Source organism: Piliocolobus tephrosceles, chromosome 1 (genome assembly GCF_002776525.5).
Source record: "Piliocolobus tephrosceles isolate RC106 chromosome 1, ASM277652v3, whole genome shotgun sequence".
In the NCBI taxonomy this organism is placed as follows: Eukaryota; Metazoa; Chordata; class Mammalia; order Primates; family Cercopithecidae; genus Piliocolobus; species Piliocolobus tephrosceles.
In genome coordinates, this window is record NC_045434.1 from 92,002,831 (window position 1) to 92,019,026 (window position 16,196).

At 49.9% G+C, this 16,196-nt stretch overlaps 1 protein-coding gene across 2 annotated transcripts in view; it reads left to right on the forward strand.

Annotated features, from left to right (window-relative positions):
* The window catches only part of IL6R (interleukin 6 receptor), a 63,709-nt gene that overhangs the window by 9,718 nt on the left and 37,795 nt on the right, over positions 1-16,196 (forward strand). For both annotated transcript variants that reach the window (XM_031936165.1, XM_026447360.2), the window contains exons 3-4: positions 13,258-13,506; positions 14,547-14,670. In XM_031936165.1, coding sequence (XP_031792025.1) covers positions 13,258-13,506; positions 14,547-14,670 — 373 coding nt within the window. The remainder of the gene's footprint in view (positions 1-13,257; positions 13,507-14,546; positions 14,671-16,196) is intronic.

Here is a 16,196-nt window from a genome sequence, read left to right on the forward strand (position 1 = left end):
CTTAGATTAAGTTATTATTTTTTTTAATGTGGTAAAATACACATAATATAAAATGTATCAGCCGGGTGCAGTGGCTCACGCCTGTAATCCCAGCACTTTGGGAGGCTGAGGCAGGTGGATCATTTGAGGTCAGGAGTTTGAAACCAGCATGGCCAACATGGTGAAACCTCATCTCCACTAAAAATACAAAAATTAGCCAGGCATGGTGGCGGGCACCTGTAATCTCAGCTACTTGGGAGGCTGAGGCATGAGCATCACTTGAACCCGGGAGGCAGAGGTTGCAGTGAGCTGGGATCGTGCCACTGCACTCCAGCCTGGGCGACAAGAGTGACACTCCGTCTCAAAATACATATATATAAAATAACCACTTTAAAGTATACAGATCAGTAGTGCAGACTGAACTCTTTTTTATTTTTATTAGTTCCGAACTTTCTAGTCTCTTAATTTGGTCTCCCTATCCTCATGTGCCAGTATTGCACTGTTTTAATTATGTAGCTTTATTTTTTCCTTCTTACTTTTTTAGAGACAGGTCTCACTCTGTCTTATTTTTTTTAGAGACAGGGTCTCACTGTGTTGCGGAGGCTGGAGTGCAGTGTCTCGATCATAGCTCACTGCAGTCTTGAACTCCTATACTCAAGCAGTCCTCTTCCCTTAGTTTTCTGAGCAGCCAGGACCACAGGTGAGTGACACCATGACTGGTTAATTAAAAAAAAAAGTTTTTTTTTTTTTTTGTAGAGATGGAGTCTTGCTATGTTGCCTGGGCTGGTCTTGAACTCCTCGTCTCAAGAGATCCTCTCGCTTCAGCCTCCCAAAGTGTTGGGATTACAGGCATGAGCCACTGCACCTGGCCAAGTAAAGTTTAGAGATTAATTAGGGAACATTGACGTATTTATAATGTCGAGTCTTCCTATCTCTTGGTAGGCCTGATGGGGCTTATTTATGAGGGAGGAGGAGCTGGGGCAGGAGAGCCCAACATTCAGGTCTCACTGAGGGGAGATGTGCCCGTGACACTTCCATTCGGAACTGCTTCCTTGACGGTGATGTGGAGTGAGCTGGACCAGTTTGTGCATGCATGTGTGTACCCAAGCTCATGGCACATGGGGTGGGGAGGGGGTGGGGATGGCTCAGCAGTGATTGGAATGCAAGAGTGGGGATTTTGGGGCCTGTATGAAAAAGTGTTATGGCAGAGTGACACAACTACAAAAGAGTGTGGTCAGCATAGTTCTCACACTGGGTGAGTTTTCACAAACTGAACACACGCGTGGAACCACCTCCCAGAATAAGAACTGAACAGAAGCATCCTCAGGGGAGCCCTAAATCCCCCTATGCAAACCCCTCAAACCTCCCCTTACCCCTACCAGCTGCTCCATCCACACCTCCACATACTTCTTAAATCTTCAGCTTTGCTGCCTCATAGCTAAAGGGATCAGGGAGGGGAAGCTGGGGAGTCTGTAGATGTGGAATGGTGGTGCATACATCAAGTCACTCCCTCTCCTTGCCCTCCTGCCACCTTCCAGAAGCACATAAAAAAATCTGACTGAGGGCCAGCCTCCCTGTTACACTCTGAGACTGTGCTCAGAGATAGAAGATAAGACCTTTTAGGCTGTACTTCTGGGAAGGCAGAGGGCTGCGTGTTAAGCCTGGACCGAGAGTCCCAGAGCCCAGCTCCAGTCCTGGTGACACCATTCACTGCTGTGTGACTTCTGGGCCCTGGTTCTCCTCATCCACCAAAATGAGTAGGTTGGCCTGAGTCGTCCTTAAGGGCCCCGAATAGCTTTAAAATAGCACTCCTCCTCTCAGCACCCCACTCCCTGGCTGTAGCTTCTCACTGTCCCTTTTGGGACCAAAATCCTGTGTGTGTCCATCTGCAGGTACTAATGGCTTTCTTCTCAGGCCCTGCTGCATCCTGCCTTTAATCTCTTTATTTCTCTATCTGCTCCTGGGGTTAGGTTGGGGCCAGGGAGTGGATTGTTTGCCCTCCTTAGATATCCTTTCTTTTTTTGAGACAGGGTCACCCAGGATGGAGTGCAGTGGTGCGATCTTGGCTCACTGCAAACTCCATCTCCAGGGTGCAAGTGATTCTCCTACCCCAGCCTCCCGAGTAGCTGGGATTACAGGCACACACCACCATGCCTAGCTAATTTTTGTTTTTTTGGTTTTTTGGTTTTTTTTTTTTTTTTTGAGACGGAGTTTCACTCTTGTTGCCTAGGCTGCAGTGCAGTGGCATAATCTCAGCTCACAGCAACCTTCTGGTTTCAAGTGATTCTCCTGCCGCAGCCTCCCGAATAGCTGGGATTACAGGCACCCGCCACCACACATGGCTAATTTTTGTATTTTTAGTAGAGACAGGGTTTCACCATGTTGGCCAGGCTGGTCTCAAACTCCTACCCACCTCGGTCTCCCAAAGTGCTGGGATTATAGGCGTGAGCCACTCCACCCAGCCTAATTTTTGTATTTTTTGGTATAGATGGAGTTTCACCGTGTTGGCCAGGCTGGTCTCGAACTCCTGATCTCAGGTGATCCGCCCGCCTCAGCCTCCCAAAGTGCTGGGTATGAGCTGCAGGCATGAGCTGCAGCACACGGCCTTAGATATCTTTTCCTCTAATTAGTTTATAATCTCTGAGAGTTGACCCAGGCTGGACCTTCTTGGACTGGAGCCAGGTGGTTATCTCTGATGCTGCCGGGGATAAATGTTTTATCTCCTGAGTTGGTCACATGCGCACGCGGGTCTCTGAGTCAGCATTGAGCATTACCTGTTTATGGATCCAAAGGAACCTCCCTCCCAGACCCTCTCTCTAGCAGTATACAGGCCATGGTGTAGTTATGGGAGGAAGGCAAGGCCAAGGTAAATACTGACTCTGCCAAATACAAGATAAATACAAGCAGGTACAAGAAGTACAAATACATATGTGGGGGAGGGAGCAAGGGCCTGCCAGCCAGAGCTAGTCATCTGAGAAGAGGGGGTTGTGGACAGGTGGGGCTGGGAGCTGAGTCAGAGAGGGCCCCTGGGCCTCTGGTTAGAGCCTGGGAGCCTTGACTTGCCATAGCCTGCGGCCTTGCCTCTTCCTGGACAGTGGCCGAGGGTGCCCTCTGAAGTGTTAAGGAGAAATGAATGGGCCCAGACGATGGTGTGACCTGGGGAGGACGCCAGATTTGGAGTCCAAGGGGAGGCAGTTTTAGGCTCTAAGTCATCCTATACACACTGTGGCTGTGGGGAAGGGAAAGACAGGCCAAGGGCATGACTCCTGGCTCCTGAGAGCCCCTCGGTGTCCCATTAGGTTGGTAGCTGCAGCGATGGTGCTGACCCCCCACTTATGCACACCCCTCAAGCCTCAGCATTCCCTTCCCTGGGCCTCTGAAGGGTAGAAAGATCTGAGAAGAGCGGGGAAAAGGAGAGGAAATTGAGAGAGGGGGAGAGAGAGGGTGGTGGGGAGCCCAGAGAAGGGAGCTGGGGGTGGAGTATGGAGAGCTACCTGGGCCAAAGAGGGAGAGGCTTTGGCCAGGCTCACCTGAGTCCAGCATGGATTCCCTCACGCATGAGCTGTGTGAATTTGGGCAAGTTCCCTAACTTCTCTGATCTCTTGTCGCCTCAACAATGAAATGGGGACAAGACTTCCTCCCTGGAAGACTTTTTGTTAGGAGTAGTGTGCTCGTAGGGAAAGCCCAGGGCTCAGGGTAAATGTCCCAACTGCTAATGATTGCTACAGTTATCATCACATTAAAGCCAGGAGCCAGTCTCGGTCCAAAGATGGAGAATGCAAGAACAGGCGACCAAGAGCCCTGGGACTTGTCCTAGCCCTCGTGGGAGCAAATTCTACATTTGTTTCCATTTGGACACAAGGTGCCCACAGGCTTCTCCTGGAGGCTTCTCAGCACCCACCTTTTAGATCAAGACCATTATTGCTGGCAGGGGACCTTTGGTTCCTCTGTGGCCCCTCCTGAAATCCTATGCCTTTGCAACCCAAGAAGCTGGGTCAGGCTGGGGGGCCTCCTGTGCTGCCAGCTGGCCTGGGCAGCGGGGACCTGCGTCCCTGCTTAGAAACCGGGGTGGTGGGATGGGATTAGCAGGCACGAGCCAAGTCTATGTCCTCGGTGGCAGGCCAGGCAGCTGGTTCACCACTTACATAAACGGGGCCAGGAAGCTGAACTTGTTTTTGCTGGCAAGAGCCGTGGCAAGCTGCAAGAGAGTTGAGAAATATGTGTCTCCGTGTGTGCGTGTTTTTCTCTGGTTATTGACATTTGCAAGTTTACTTGAAAAGGGGGGAAAAGTAGAAAAACAACAAAGCTGTTTGGGTTCCTTGCACCCAAACTTACATCCCAACTAGGGAGGAACCCCACTTTCCCAGAGCTGTGCTGCAGGGTCCCTAGGCCAAGGGGTGTCTGGGCTATGGTGGGGGTCCCAGTGCCCCTGGGAAGGGGATTCCTAGGCCACCGGGACAGGGAGATATGGGCTTGCTTGCTGGGAGTTACTAGGACTTAAACTCTCTTTCCCTTGAGGAATGGGAGGCAAGGGAGGTTGTGGGAATTTTCCCTCCTCTAGAGCTCTCCAGGGAGAAAGACGCATTTTTCTGAGGCACTGGGATGATCTGGTCATCATCCTTCTCCCAAAGCCATCAACTACTAAAATAATAAATCCATAGATTAATTATGTGTTTTCAAGCTGAGTATTGTCTGCTTCTTGCCCTCTGAGAGCTAACGATTGGGCGCTATGGGATGCTAGACCGCAGGAGTGGGGGCCCGTGGGGGACTTACAAGTCACAGTCTGAACCCTCATTTCACAGAGAAGGCCAGTGGGCTCTGCCAGGGGCAGTGACGTGCCCATGGCTGCCTGTGAGTCATCACAAGACCAGGAATAGAACTCAGGTCGCCTGATAGCACAGAGCTATTTCCTCTACACCAAGGGACCTCCTGCTTGTGGAGATGTACTTTATTTTATTTATTTATTTATTTATTTATTTATTTTTGAGAAAGAGTCTTGCCCAGGCTGGAGTGCAGTGGTGCGATCTCGGCTCACTGCAGGCTTTGGCTCACTGCAGCCTCTGCCTCCCAGGTTCAAGCGATTCTCCTGCCTCAGCCTCCTGAGTAGCTGGGATTACAGGCACGCACCACCGTACCTGGCTAATTTTTGTATTTTTAGAAGAGATGGGGTTTTTACTATCTTTAGTAGAGATGGCCAGGCTGGTCTTGAACTCCTGACCTCAAGTGATCCACCCGCCTTGGCCTCCCAAAATGCTGAGATTACAGGCGTGAGCCACTGCATCCTGCTGAGATGTACTTTATATTAAAGAACAAATCAAGGCACACTGTATGTTTGTGTCAGCCCAACCCCACACAATTAATAGTCAGTGATTAAACTGACCAGACCAGACACCAAGTGCCATTGACTGTTGAGGAGGAGCTTGGGGGGTTGTTTTCGGGAGGCAGTACTGCCTCCTTTTGTGATCTTAGTCCCAGGTGAGGTGCTTCCTTGTCCTCTCTGCAGAATCCCATTCCTTCTTAGCCTGGGCTGAAGGTGCTCCCTCCCCGTATGTGACCCTGGCCTTGCCGCAGTCCTTGGGTGCCCCTTCCTCCATCCTGCCTCTGTACTGCTTCATGATGCACAGGAGCCAAGGAGGGGCAGGGGACAGTCGGTTTTTTTCTCAGGGAGACTGGAAGAGAACAGAAACAAGAAGCAATGGAATGCTCCTGTCCTGGAGGCTGGTGGGGCAGTGGGGAGAAGTGGGGAAGCCATTGAGCCTGCACATACTTTTGACAGGCTTGGCTCATGCCTGCCAATCCCATCCCACTGCCTGGGTTTCTGAGCAGGGACATGGGTCCCCACTGTCCAGGCTAGCTGGCAGCACAGGACAGCCTCCAACCTAACCCAGGCTCTTGGGTTGCAAAGGCATAGCGTTTCAGAAGGGGCCACAAAGGAACCGAAGGTCCCCCTGCCTGCGGAGTCAGGCCTGATCTCCTTGAGGGTGCTAACACCCTCCATGCTCCCCTGTAGGTCCTCCTTCCCTCCTTACTGCGTTTCAGATACTCCAGACACCAGCCCTCCCCAGGACTCTCACTGGTTTTTTTTTTTTTTGAGACATAGTCTTGCTCTGTGTCCCAGCTGGAGTGCAGGGGCACAATCACAGCTCACTTCAGCCTTGACCTCCTGGGCTCAAGTGATCCTTCTGCCGCAACCTCCCAGATAGCTGGTATCACAGACATGTGTCACCATGCCCAGCTAATTTTAGAGTTTTTTGGTAGAGATGGAGTTTTGCCATGTTACCCAGGCTGGTCTCAACCTCCTGGGCGCAAATGATCCTCCCATCTCAGCCTCCCAAAGTGTTGGGATGACAGGTGTGAGCCACAGTGCCTGGTGATTCTCAATTCATTGTTATTATTATTACTATTTTGTAGATGGAGTTTTACTTTTGTGGCCCAGGCTGGAGTGCAACGGCACGATCTCAGCTCACTGCAATCTCTGCCTCCTGGGCTCAAGCGATTCTCCTGCCTCAGCCTCCCCAGTAGCTGGGATTACAGGCGCGCGCCACCACGCCCGTCTAATTTTGTATTTTTAGTATGGGGTTTCTCCATGTTGGTCAGGCTGGTCTGGAACTCCCCACCTCAGGTGATCTGCCCGCCTTGGCCTCCCACAGTGCTGGGATTACGCCTGTTGACTCTCAGTTCTTAATGCCTTGCATATGCTGTTCTCTCTTTATGGAATATAACTCCCTGTGGCTCCACTTATCAAACCCCCATCCATTTATCAAGGCCTTGATCGATCAAATCTCTCTTCCCCCTTTAGAATAATTGATCCCTCTTCTTAGTTCCCTCAGTATGTTGGAGACATTTATATCCGGTTGGCCTGTATTATAGATAGTTTTAAGTTCTAGGGCTTTGTGGGGTTTAAAGAAGATTACGATATGGAAAAGATGGGAAGGAATGCCAGTGCATCGTAGATACTCAGTAACTTCAATATGGAGTTTTTTTTCCTGGATTAGGAACTTCTGAACTTGCACATCATGGGTGCACAAAAATTATTGAATTCTTGAAGAAGGGACAGGCATAGGCTTGTAATCCTGGCTCTAAATGCTAGCAATTGCTCACGGACAAATGCTCTGTTGATTGTGCGCTCTTTGCTAAATTTCAGAGTGTGCACCAGCCACGCCTTCGCCCCCGCCTGCCCGCCTGCCCGCCGTCTCCTAGGGCCTGCTATGCAAGGCCTGTGTCAGGCTAGCGGGGAGCATGAAAACGACTGGGCATATCTCCCAGGAGCAGGAAGGACTGCTCTCAGGAGCCCCCTCCTCACCTGGTTCCCCATCGTATGTCTTCCTTTTGGCCCTTCTCTTTGGTAGCGCCTACTTAGGGAGGGCCCCAGCAGATTCCCAGGGAACAGAAAAACAGGGACAGATGGGAGGAATCAAGGCTGAGCCCAGGGATGGTGTCTTGTGTCCACTAGGGAATCAGGCCTACAGGGGAAGGCTGGGCTATGGGTGCAGAATTCAGTGACAGTGACAGTGAGAGGACTCAGCAGTGCAAGAGCAAAGTGGCACTGTCTGTCCTGAAGGTGCTCAGAAGCTGCTTGTATTGACAAACCCACCCTTATCCCCCCATATCCCTCAGTGCCCACTGTGCTCTGCTGTACCCTCTCCCTCCTTCCTAGAAATCCTAACTCAGACAGACCCAGGCTATCTAGCCTGTTTAATTATATATATATATTCATTATAAGAACAATATAGGCAACTTATAGAAAATTCAAAAACTACAGAAAGACGCAGGGAAGAGAAAGAAATCACTTCTAGCACCATCATTTGGAGAGGAGGGCAGAGGTAGCAAGAGGATACTTCTGTGAATGTTACTTGTTCTGAGAGTCACACGTGAGGCTTCCCCACTGCCACCCGGCTGTCAGGGGTACTGAGTCAGAGATTTGGGTCAGGAGGCAGAGGGCTGAGTGGGCGGGAGGGGAGGGGCGGTGCTGCCCACTCAGACTTTAGCAAGTATATTTTCTTACGGTCTTTATGAGTATTTCTTTGATCATTCTGCCTACGGTGCTTTTAAAAGCGTAGTTAACACAGTGTTGTTCGCAGGTTCTAGAGGAAATATATTTTGAAGCAGGGCTGTGACAGGCAATACTTGCCAATGGGTGGTTTATAATTAATCATTCCCTATTTTAAAAAATAGTGACTCAGTTTTAAAGATTCAGAAAACCATTACTCAAGTTCCTTGGCAGAGGAAGTGGCCATTATGTTGCTCCCTGCAGCTCTGCTTTTGTGGAAGAGGAAAAAAAAAAGTATTTTTACTTGGTATTTCTCTGAGCTGCTCAGATACTTTGGCCATTGTGAGTGAGTGCAGGAGCAGAGCAGCCCTTGCTATTGTTCAGGCTGGCCGCTAAACATGGCAAGAGCTTCCCGCCGAACTAGGGTAGGGGAAATGACCAGAAAGACATATTTACTGGATTTGGCAAAGGCAGAAGCAGAAAAGAGAGCTTCCTCTGGCTCCAGGAGTCTATTTCCTTGCCTCAGCGGGCTCCTCTGCCCCCCAGCCTGGGCCTGCCCATCGCACAACACGAGAGGGCACCACTTAGACCCCTTCACCGCAAACCGTGCTCCTGGGAGTTTTTGGTGCTGAGACCCTCCCTGTGGGTACCCCTAACGTGCCCTATATTCAACAAACATGCACTAAGCACCTACTGAGTTCTCTGATGAGTGATGACCAGGAGCTTCCAGTGTTGTCACCATGGTTGGGGAAGGGACCTTTTTATAGTTGAGGACTGTGCTGTGTGAAAAGTGCCAGCGATTGGATGAGCCGTGGTGGTGCTTGACCCCTGCCTTTGACCTTCATGCATCCTGCACTTGTGTCTGTTGCATGCTGGTGCTCCTAGACTGCCCTATGAATTCTGATTTCTGCTAATCAGCTGAGGAAGGGATATTGCAAGCATTGCACTGGGAGCAGTTCTCTTTGGGCACTGTTTCCATCTTTGTTCCTGCAAGTTTGTCATTGGCAGGAACTTGAAGTCCGTGTTAGGCTTTATCTTGACAGCTGCTTTATCAAGTGGAAAATGGAAAAGTGGAAATACTGGTGCATCGATTAGAAGTGTTGTTGCATCTTCCATACATAACCGCATTCAGGCACTGATGGACTTCAAGATGTGGACTGGATGTGGTAAACTGCTGCCTCCATCAGGTGCCCACTGGAGTTCAATGCATTGGACCGTGTGTTCAGTTGTGAAGGAAAAGGACACATGTCACACACATGCCAACACCAGCAGTTTCACTCTTGGGGAAGTTCCTGGGCAAGTGCACTGAGTCATGAGAAAGTTAATAGCCGCCCTCTTTGATATGGCAAAACACTGGGAATGACCCCAAACCTCCCTCAGTGAGAGAATGATAGGGTCACACAACAGAATATTACATAGCAGTGAAACTGAATTAACTATATATGTCAGTGAATCAGAGAAACGTATCAATGAGGCCGGGCCAGGTGGTCATGCCTGTAATCCCAACATTTTGGAGGCCCAGGTGGGAGGATTGCTTGAGGCCAGGAGTTTGAGACCAGCCCGGGCAATATAGTGAAACTTCATGTCTCAAAAAAAAAAAAAAGAAAAGAAAAGAAAATAGCCAGGCATGGTAGCATGTACCTGTAGTCCCAGCTACTTGGGAAGCTGAGGTGGGAGGATCAGTTGAGCCCAGGAATTTGAAGTTGCAGTGAACTATAATTATGCCACTGTACTTCAGCCTGAGTGACAGAGTGAGACCCTGTTCCAAGAAAAAGAAAAAAAAAAAAAAAAAAAAGGAGCAGCCGGGCACGATGCCTCATGCCTGTAATCCCAGCACTTTGGGAGGCTAAGGCAGGAGGATGGCTTGAGACCAGGAGTTAAAGACCGGCCTGGGCAATATATTGAGAACTTGTCTCTAGTAAAAATTAAAAAATTAGCCAGGCATGGTGGTATGCACCTATAGTCCCAGTTACTCAGGAGGCTAAGGTGGGAGGATTGCTTGAGCCCAGGAGTTTGAGGTTGCAAAAAGCTATGATTGTGCCACTGCACTCTAGCCTGGGCAGCAGACTGAGACTCTGTATCACACACACACACACACACACACACACAAAGGAAGTTCGAGAAAAGCACCAGCTGGGCGTGGTGGCTCATGCCTGTAATCCCAGCACTTTGGGAGGCAGAGGCGGGTGGATCACCTGAGATCAGGAGTTCAAGACCAGCCTGACCGATATGGTGAAACCCCATCTCTACTAAAAATACAAAAAAAAAAAAAAAAAAAAAAAAAAATTAGCCAGATGTGGTGGTTGTGTGCCTGTAGTCCCAACTACTTGGGAGTCTGAGACAGGAGAATTGCTTGAACATGGGAGGTTGAGGATGTAGTGAGCCGAGATCACGCCACTGCACTCCAGCCTAGGTGACAGAGCTAGACTGTCCCTTCCCCCGCAAAAAAAATAAAAGAAAAAGAAAAGAGAAAAGCACATCACAGCAGAAGACTATATTCAAACCATTTATATGAAGCTAAAAAATGAAGTAAAGTTAAGAAAAATTTAGGGATCCAAGAACCTATTTTTAAAAGTTAGGTTGGTGGGCTCTCCTGGGTATTTTATGCTTCCTAAATTAACTTTTATGTATGTAGCTTTTACATACATTACACATATGAATTTGCATGGATTATGTAATATATTAAAAAACAATGTTTGCAATGCTAAAAATATATTGTTGAAAATTCTGTGTGAAAGCTATATTGTAGTTGGGGCTTTTTATAACCCTTTCAAGTCCTCTGGGCAGTAGTAATAAAAATAACCCTTTTATTGCCCTCAGTGGACTTCACCTTCTAGGGACTCAGATTTTTTTTTTTTTTGAGACAGAGTCTCACTCTATCACCCAGGCTGGAGCGCAGTGGCAGAATCTCGACTCACTGCAACCTCCGCCTCCCAGGTTCAACCGATTCTCCTGCCTCAGCCTCTTGAGTAGCTAGGATTACAGGCATGCGCCACCATGGCCAGCTAATTTTTGTGTTTTTAGTAGAAATGGTGTTTCACCACATTCGCCAGGCTGGTCTCGAACTCCTGACCTCAGGTGATCCACCCACCTCAGCCTCCCAAATTGCTGGGATTACAGGTGTGAGGCCCAGCTGGGACTCAGATTTTGCTGAGGACCGGGAGAGTACTGCGCACTGTGTCCTGGCCTTGCAGCAGCGAATGCTCTCCCATCTCTCAAGGGCAGGTCTCTGGGATGCCTGATTGCGCCCCTCGCCAGTGCCTGGCTGCTACAGCCTCCTCGAATGTTCATCAAACATAGGACTTGCTCACTGTGGGAGAAAGTAAGGCCATAGGGGTCTTAGGAACCTGCCCAAACTCCGCTGGCTGCATGGTGACAATTCAACCAGCTTTCTTACCCAAGGTCCAAGGCTCTGTTGGTGACCAGAGAAAACCTTAGATGACCGGCTGCCATGATGGCCCTGTATCTGTCCCTTTTCTGTCAGCCTCCGGGTAGAGGTTTGGGGAAGGCCCACCAATGTCTGCCACCCAGATGCCGGCAAAGACAGCTGCTGAGTGGGAGCGTCTGACTGATGGGGAACCTTGGCTTTGGGAGTTAGGACTTCCGGGGAACTGGTGAATAGCCTGGGGCCCGGAGTCAGGCAGCCTGGGTTTAAATCCTGCTCCTTCACATGCAGAGGGCTCTGGCTCCAGGTGTTAAAGTGAGAGGGAAGTGTGAAGGGTATCTGTATAGTTAGGCAGGGCCCAATGCCAGGCAGAGCTATCTCTGCCCCTTTGATGTCTATGTCTCTCTCCCTGGACTGTGGCCAGTAGCCAGTGTGGACTCCAACCTCACCAGCTTTGGGGGTGTTATCTGCCTGGGAGTCACTGATCCTTACTCCCTCCTCTGACAGCCACCTTGGATGGGGTGAAAGGAAGGACAGTCTGCTAAGTATGAGATAACGCCTCATAAACAAGAAGGGCTTTGCAGGCCAGGCAGGGAGCCTTGTGCTGCTTCTGAGTCCCAGGAGCATGGGCCGGGAGGTGAGGTCAGGCACTCAGCGGCTGCTGGTCCTTTCTGAAATCTTTGGCCAGATATATTGCTACTACTTGCTAGTAAACAGTTATGTATTTGGTTCGAAGGACCAAGTGTGCTTAGATGAAAACTGGCTGTGTTCCCTGGCCTCTGTTTCCTTAGCTGGTTGGACTAATTTGATTGATTGGTTAATAAATGAGTCCAAGGTGGTTGGGCTAATTTTTATCTTAGATTCTATGAATCTATAACTGCTACTCAAAAAAAGTGTACTTATTCCTTTAATCTTTAATCTCCTTTTTCTTGAGTAGTAGAATACACCCAATTTTTTTTCAAGGGGTAGATAATGCATTTTGTTTTTTAACCTTCCAGTTTGGTCCCTAGAGTAAACACAGCATTGCTGTAGTAGATGTAGGATAGTGGGGGGAGCGTGGAACAGGGAACCAGAAGCTCTGGTTTCTACCCCAGCTGTGCATCTGGGCCAGTCTCCTGATTCTTCTGTGCCTTGGTTGCCAACTGTACAGTAGGCATTCTGCCATGAATACCCTGCGATTCGGAGGCCTCCTGTGTACATGTGCACTTGGGTGCCTGGCATTCATTCCTAAGGGCATCCATTCATTCATACATTCATCAAGCGCTCAGCAGGCCCCTGCCACGGGCCAGGCAACGTCCCGGGCACTGGAATGTGACGGAGAACAACAGAGCAGGGTGCCTATTCCTGTGGTGCTTGGAGTCTTGAGGGAAAGGGAGACACGGAATTGGTAATTACATGGCAGCGTGTGGGTGACGTAGTGCAGAATGAGGGCCTAGTGCAGCCGAGGGACCGGAAACGATGTTTAGGCCCAGACCTGGAATAGGAGGAGTTGTCGAGGGGATGACGTGTGAAGAACGAGTGTGAGGAGGAGAGCTAGGGGAGCTGAGGGGAGAGCTCCACCCCTTCTAAGGAGTGGGGAGAGGTGAGACCTCCAAGGACAGCAGGGCCCTGCAGGCCACGCTGAGGAGCTCAGACTTCATCCTGTGGATGGTGGCAGGCCCTTGAAGGGTTTTCTAATCCAGGGAGTGGGGCGGCCAGCTTCAGAAGGCTCTCCCAGGCAGCTGGATGGTGAGGACCAGGCTGGGGAGGCCACCAGGACACTGCTGCCCTAATCCAGGCAGAGGTGACGGTAGCCTGGACCACTTCATGATTATCACTGAGGCCTCTTGTGGCTTCCTCAGACCAGAACGAAGCCCCTTCTTCAGTGGCTATGGGCTCACCGAGTGTCTTCTCCCTCTTCCAGAGGTGGCGAGAGGTGTGCTGACCAGTCTGCCAGGAGACAGCGTGACTCTGACCTGCCCAGGGGGAGAGCCGGAAGACAACGCCACTGTTCATTGGGTTCTCAGGAAGCCAGCTGCAGGCTCCCACCTCAGCAGATGGGCTGGCGTGGGAAGGAGGCTGCTGCTGAGGTCGGTGCAGCTCCATGACTCTGGAAACTATTCATGCTACCGGGCTGGCCACCCGGCTGGGACTGTGCACTTGCTGGTGGATGGTGAGTTGTGCCTCAGAGCTCCTGGAGATAGTTCTTGTAAGAAATGAGGCTCTGTGCATTCCAGACAGTCTCTGTCTGAACCTTCAAACTCCCGCCATTTCCTTGGCGCAAGAAGTTTGGGGAAGGCCCCCCAATGTCTGCCACCCAGATGCCGGCAAAAACAGCTGCTGGGTGGGAGCGTCTCACTGATGGGGAACATTGGCTTTGGGAGTTAGGACTTTCGGGGAACTGGTGAATAGCTTGGGGCCCAGAAGCAGGCAGCCTGGGTTTAAATCCTGCTCCTTCACATACAGCTTAACTTCTCCGCCCCTCAGTTTCATCTTTGGCAAAATAAGGTTAACTTTATTACCTTACCTTAGAGTTGTTGCAAAGGGGGTATATGTGAATTTGCCTGTGTGTGTGTGTGTATGTGTGTATCATACACATATGGTGCTAAAACGTCTGCATAGCACATCCTAAGCTCTCAAATTAGCTATTCTTATTTTTTTTAGAATTAGCAAGTTCTTAGCTCCCTCACACGTAGATAAAGACTTGCTGGAACCAGTGCCTTGTGTGCCAAGCCCTATGCCAAGGCACTTTCTTCTTTGTATCTCTTGTAATCCTTCAGCAGCCTTGTCAGAGAAAGCAGGCTTATCATCATTGCCATCATCATTACATTATCATCAGTTTATTTTATACATGAGGAAACTGAAGAGCGGCTACGACTTGCCCAAGGCCACACAGCCAGGTCTGTGTGACTCCAAAGCCCTTTTTTTTCGATCATCCTATCTCCTCTTCAGACAAGTTGGCCGTGAGGTGCTTCCCTTCCCCTGTCCCGGATGTGTGTCCCAGACTGACATGAGGTCTTTGGTGTCCTTTAATTTCCAAGCTGCGATTCCATTCGTGTGTGGCCAAGTGTGGCCATGGTGTCTGGTCCTGACTGGCCCCAGGACTGGCCCCTCGCCACGCGTTCCCTTCAAGGGAGGCTGCCCTGCCTGCGAGGTCGGGTGTGCCCCAGGATCCCCGCTGGCCTGCTCACACCTGTGATGCTCTCCTTTCAGTTCCCCCCGAGGAGCCCCAGCTCTCCTGCTTCCGGAAGAGCCCCCTCAGCAACGTTGTTTGTGAGTGGGGTCCTCGGAGCACCCCATCTCCGACGACCAAGGCTGTGCTGTTGGTGAGGAAGTTGTAAGTATCTTGGGCTGAGCTGGGTGCACGTCGGCTCCCTCCTTTCCGAGGCCCCCAGAGAGGGGCTGGTTCAGGTGATTTCAAAACGTTATCATTAGGAAGTAATTCCTTCAGGCTGAGGAAGAGGAGATGAGGGAAAACTGAGATTTACATTTGACTGCCCCCTGAGCTGGGCACTGTGCTTGTGCTTGGAACCTTGCCCTATTCACTGTTATCACAACAGCTATGGGAAGTGGGCGTTATTTTTCTCACTTAACAGATGGAGAGACTGAGGCCCAGAGACTGATTAATGGGTTTGGGTCACTTAACTAGTAAGTGGCTCTGCTGGGAATTCAGTCCCAGTCTGTCTGATTTCATTCAGAGTCCGAAGGTTATGGGCGTTGCTCTGAAAAACATGCAAATGTCCCTAGGAGAGGGTAGCACAGCCAGCCTCTTATCGGTGTCTGGGCCCTTGTGGGCATATCAGGCTATTTCCATGATAAAGGCATGAGAGAGAAAGTGGTGATGGGCGGGGGAGAGGGAGCTAGGGGCCTTGGGGCGAGAAGTCATGCCTGCCTGAGGGTGCCTGAGGGTCCCTGCATCATTACAGGAAGACGGGCTTAACGTGGGAAGACTTGGGATGGGTTCAGGCATGGATGTAGAGGAGGTAGAAGATGCTGAAAACAAAGCTGCCTCTGCGGTTTTGCCGGTCTCCATCCCAGAGCCACAGTCTCGTCTCCCCAGTCCAGAGGTTTACAATTGATTTTGAGCTGTCAGTCATCAGAATACCGTGGCAAGGAGGACACATTCCAAGACCCCTAGTGGATGCCTGAAATTGCAAATGGTGCTGAACCCTATATATACTATGTTTTTCTATAGATATGTACTTATGATAGTTTAATTTATAAGTTAGGTACAGTAAGAAGTTAACAATAATTAATAATAGCATAGAACAATGATAATAATATACTGTAATAACAGTTATGCGAATGTGGTCTCTCTCTCAAAATGTCTTATTACTGTACTCACCCTTCTTGTGATGATGTGAGGTCGTGAAATGCTTGCATGATGGGATGAAGTGAGGTGAATGATGTAGGCGTTGTGACTTGGTGTTAGGCTACTAGGACTTTCTGACCATGTGTCAGAAGGAGGATCACCTGTTTGGGTGACTCTGGATCACCGAGCCATGATGATGGCAGTGGATGTCAGGACGAGCGACGAGTAGCATGTACAGCGTGGGAATGCTGAACAAAGCGATGATTCACGTCCTGGGCGGGACGGCATGAAATCTCATCATACTTCTCAGAACAGGGGGCAGTTTAAAACTTCCGAAGTGCTTATTTCTGGAATTTTCCATTTAATATTTTTGGACCGCAGTTGACCACAGGTAACTGAAATCTTGGAAAGCAAAACCTCGGATAAGGCAGGACTACTGTATCAGAAAGCCAGAGCAGTGACTTCAACAGGGTGGTTCGGCTCCCACTTGGGTCTGTTTCCATAGAGTTACTGGGCCGCCTAGCAGTCATATTTTTGTTCTGTCCTTTATG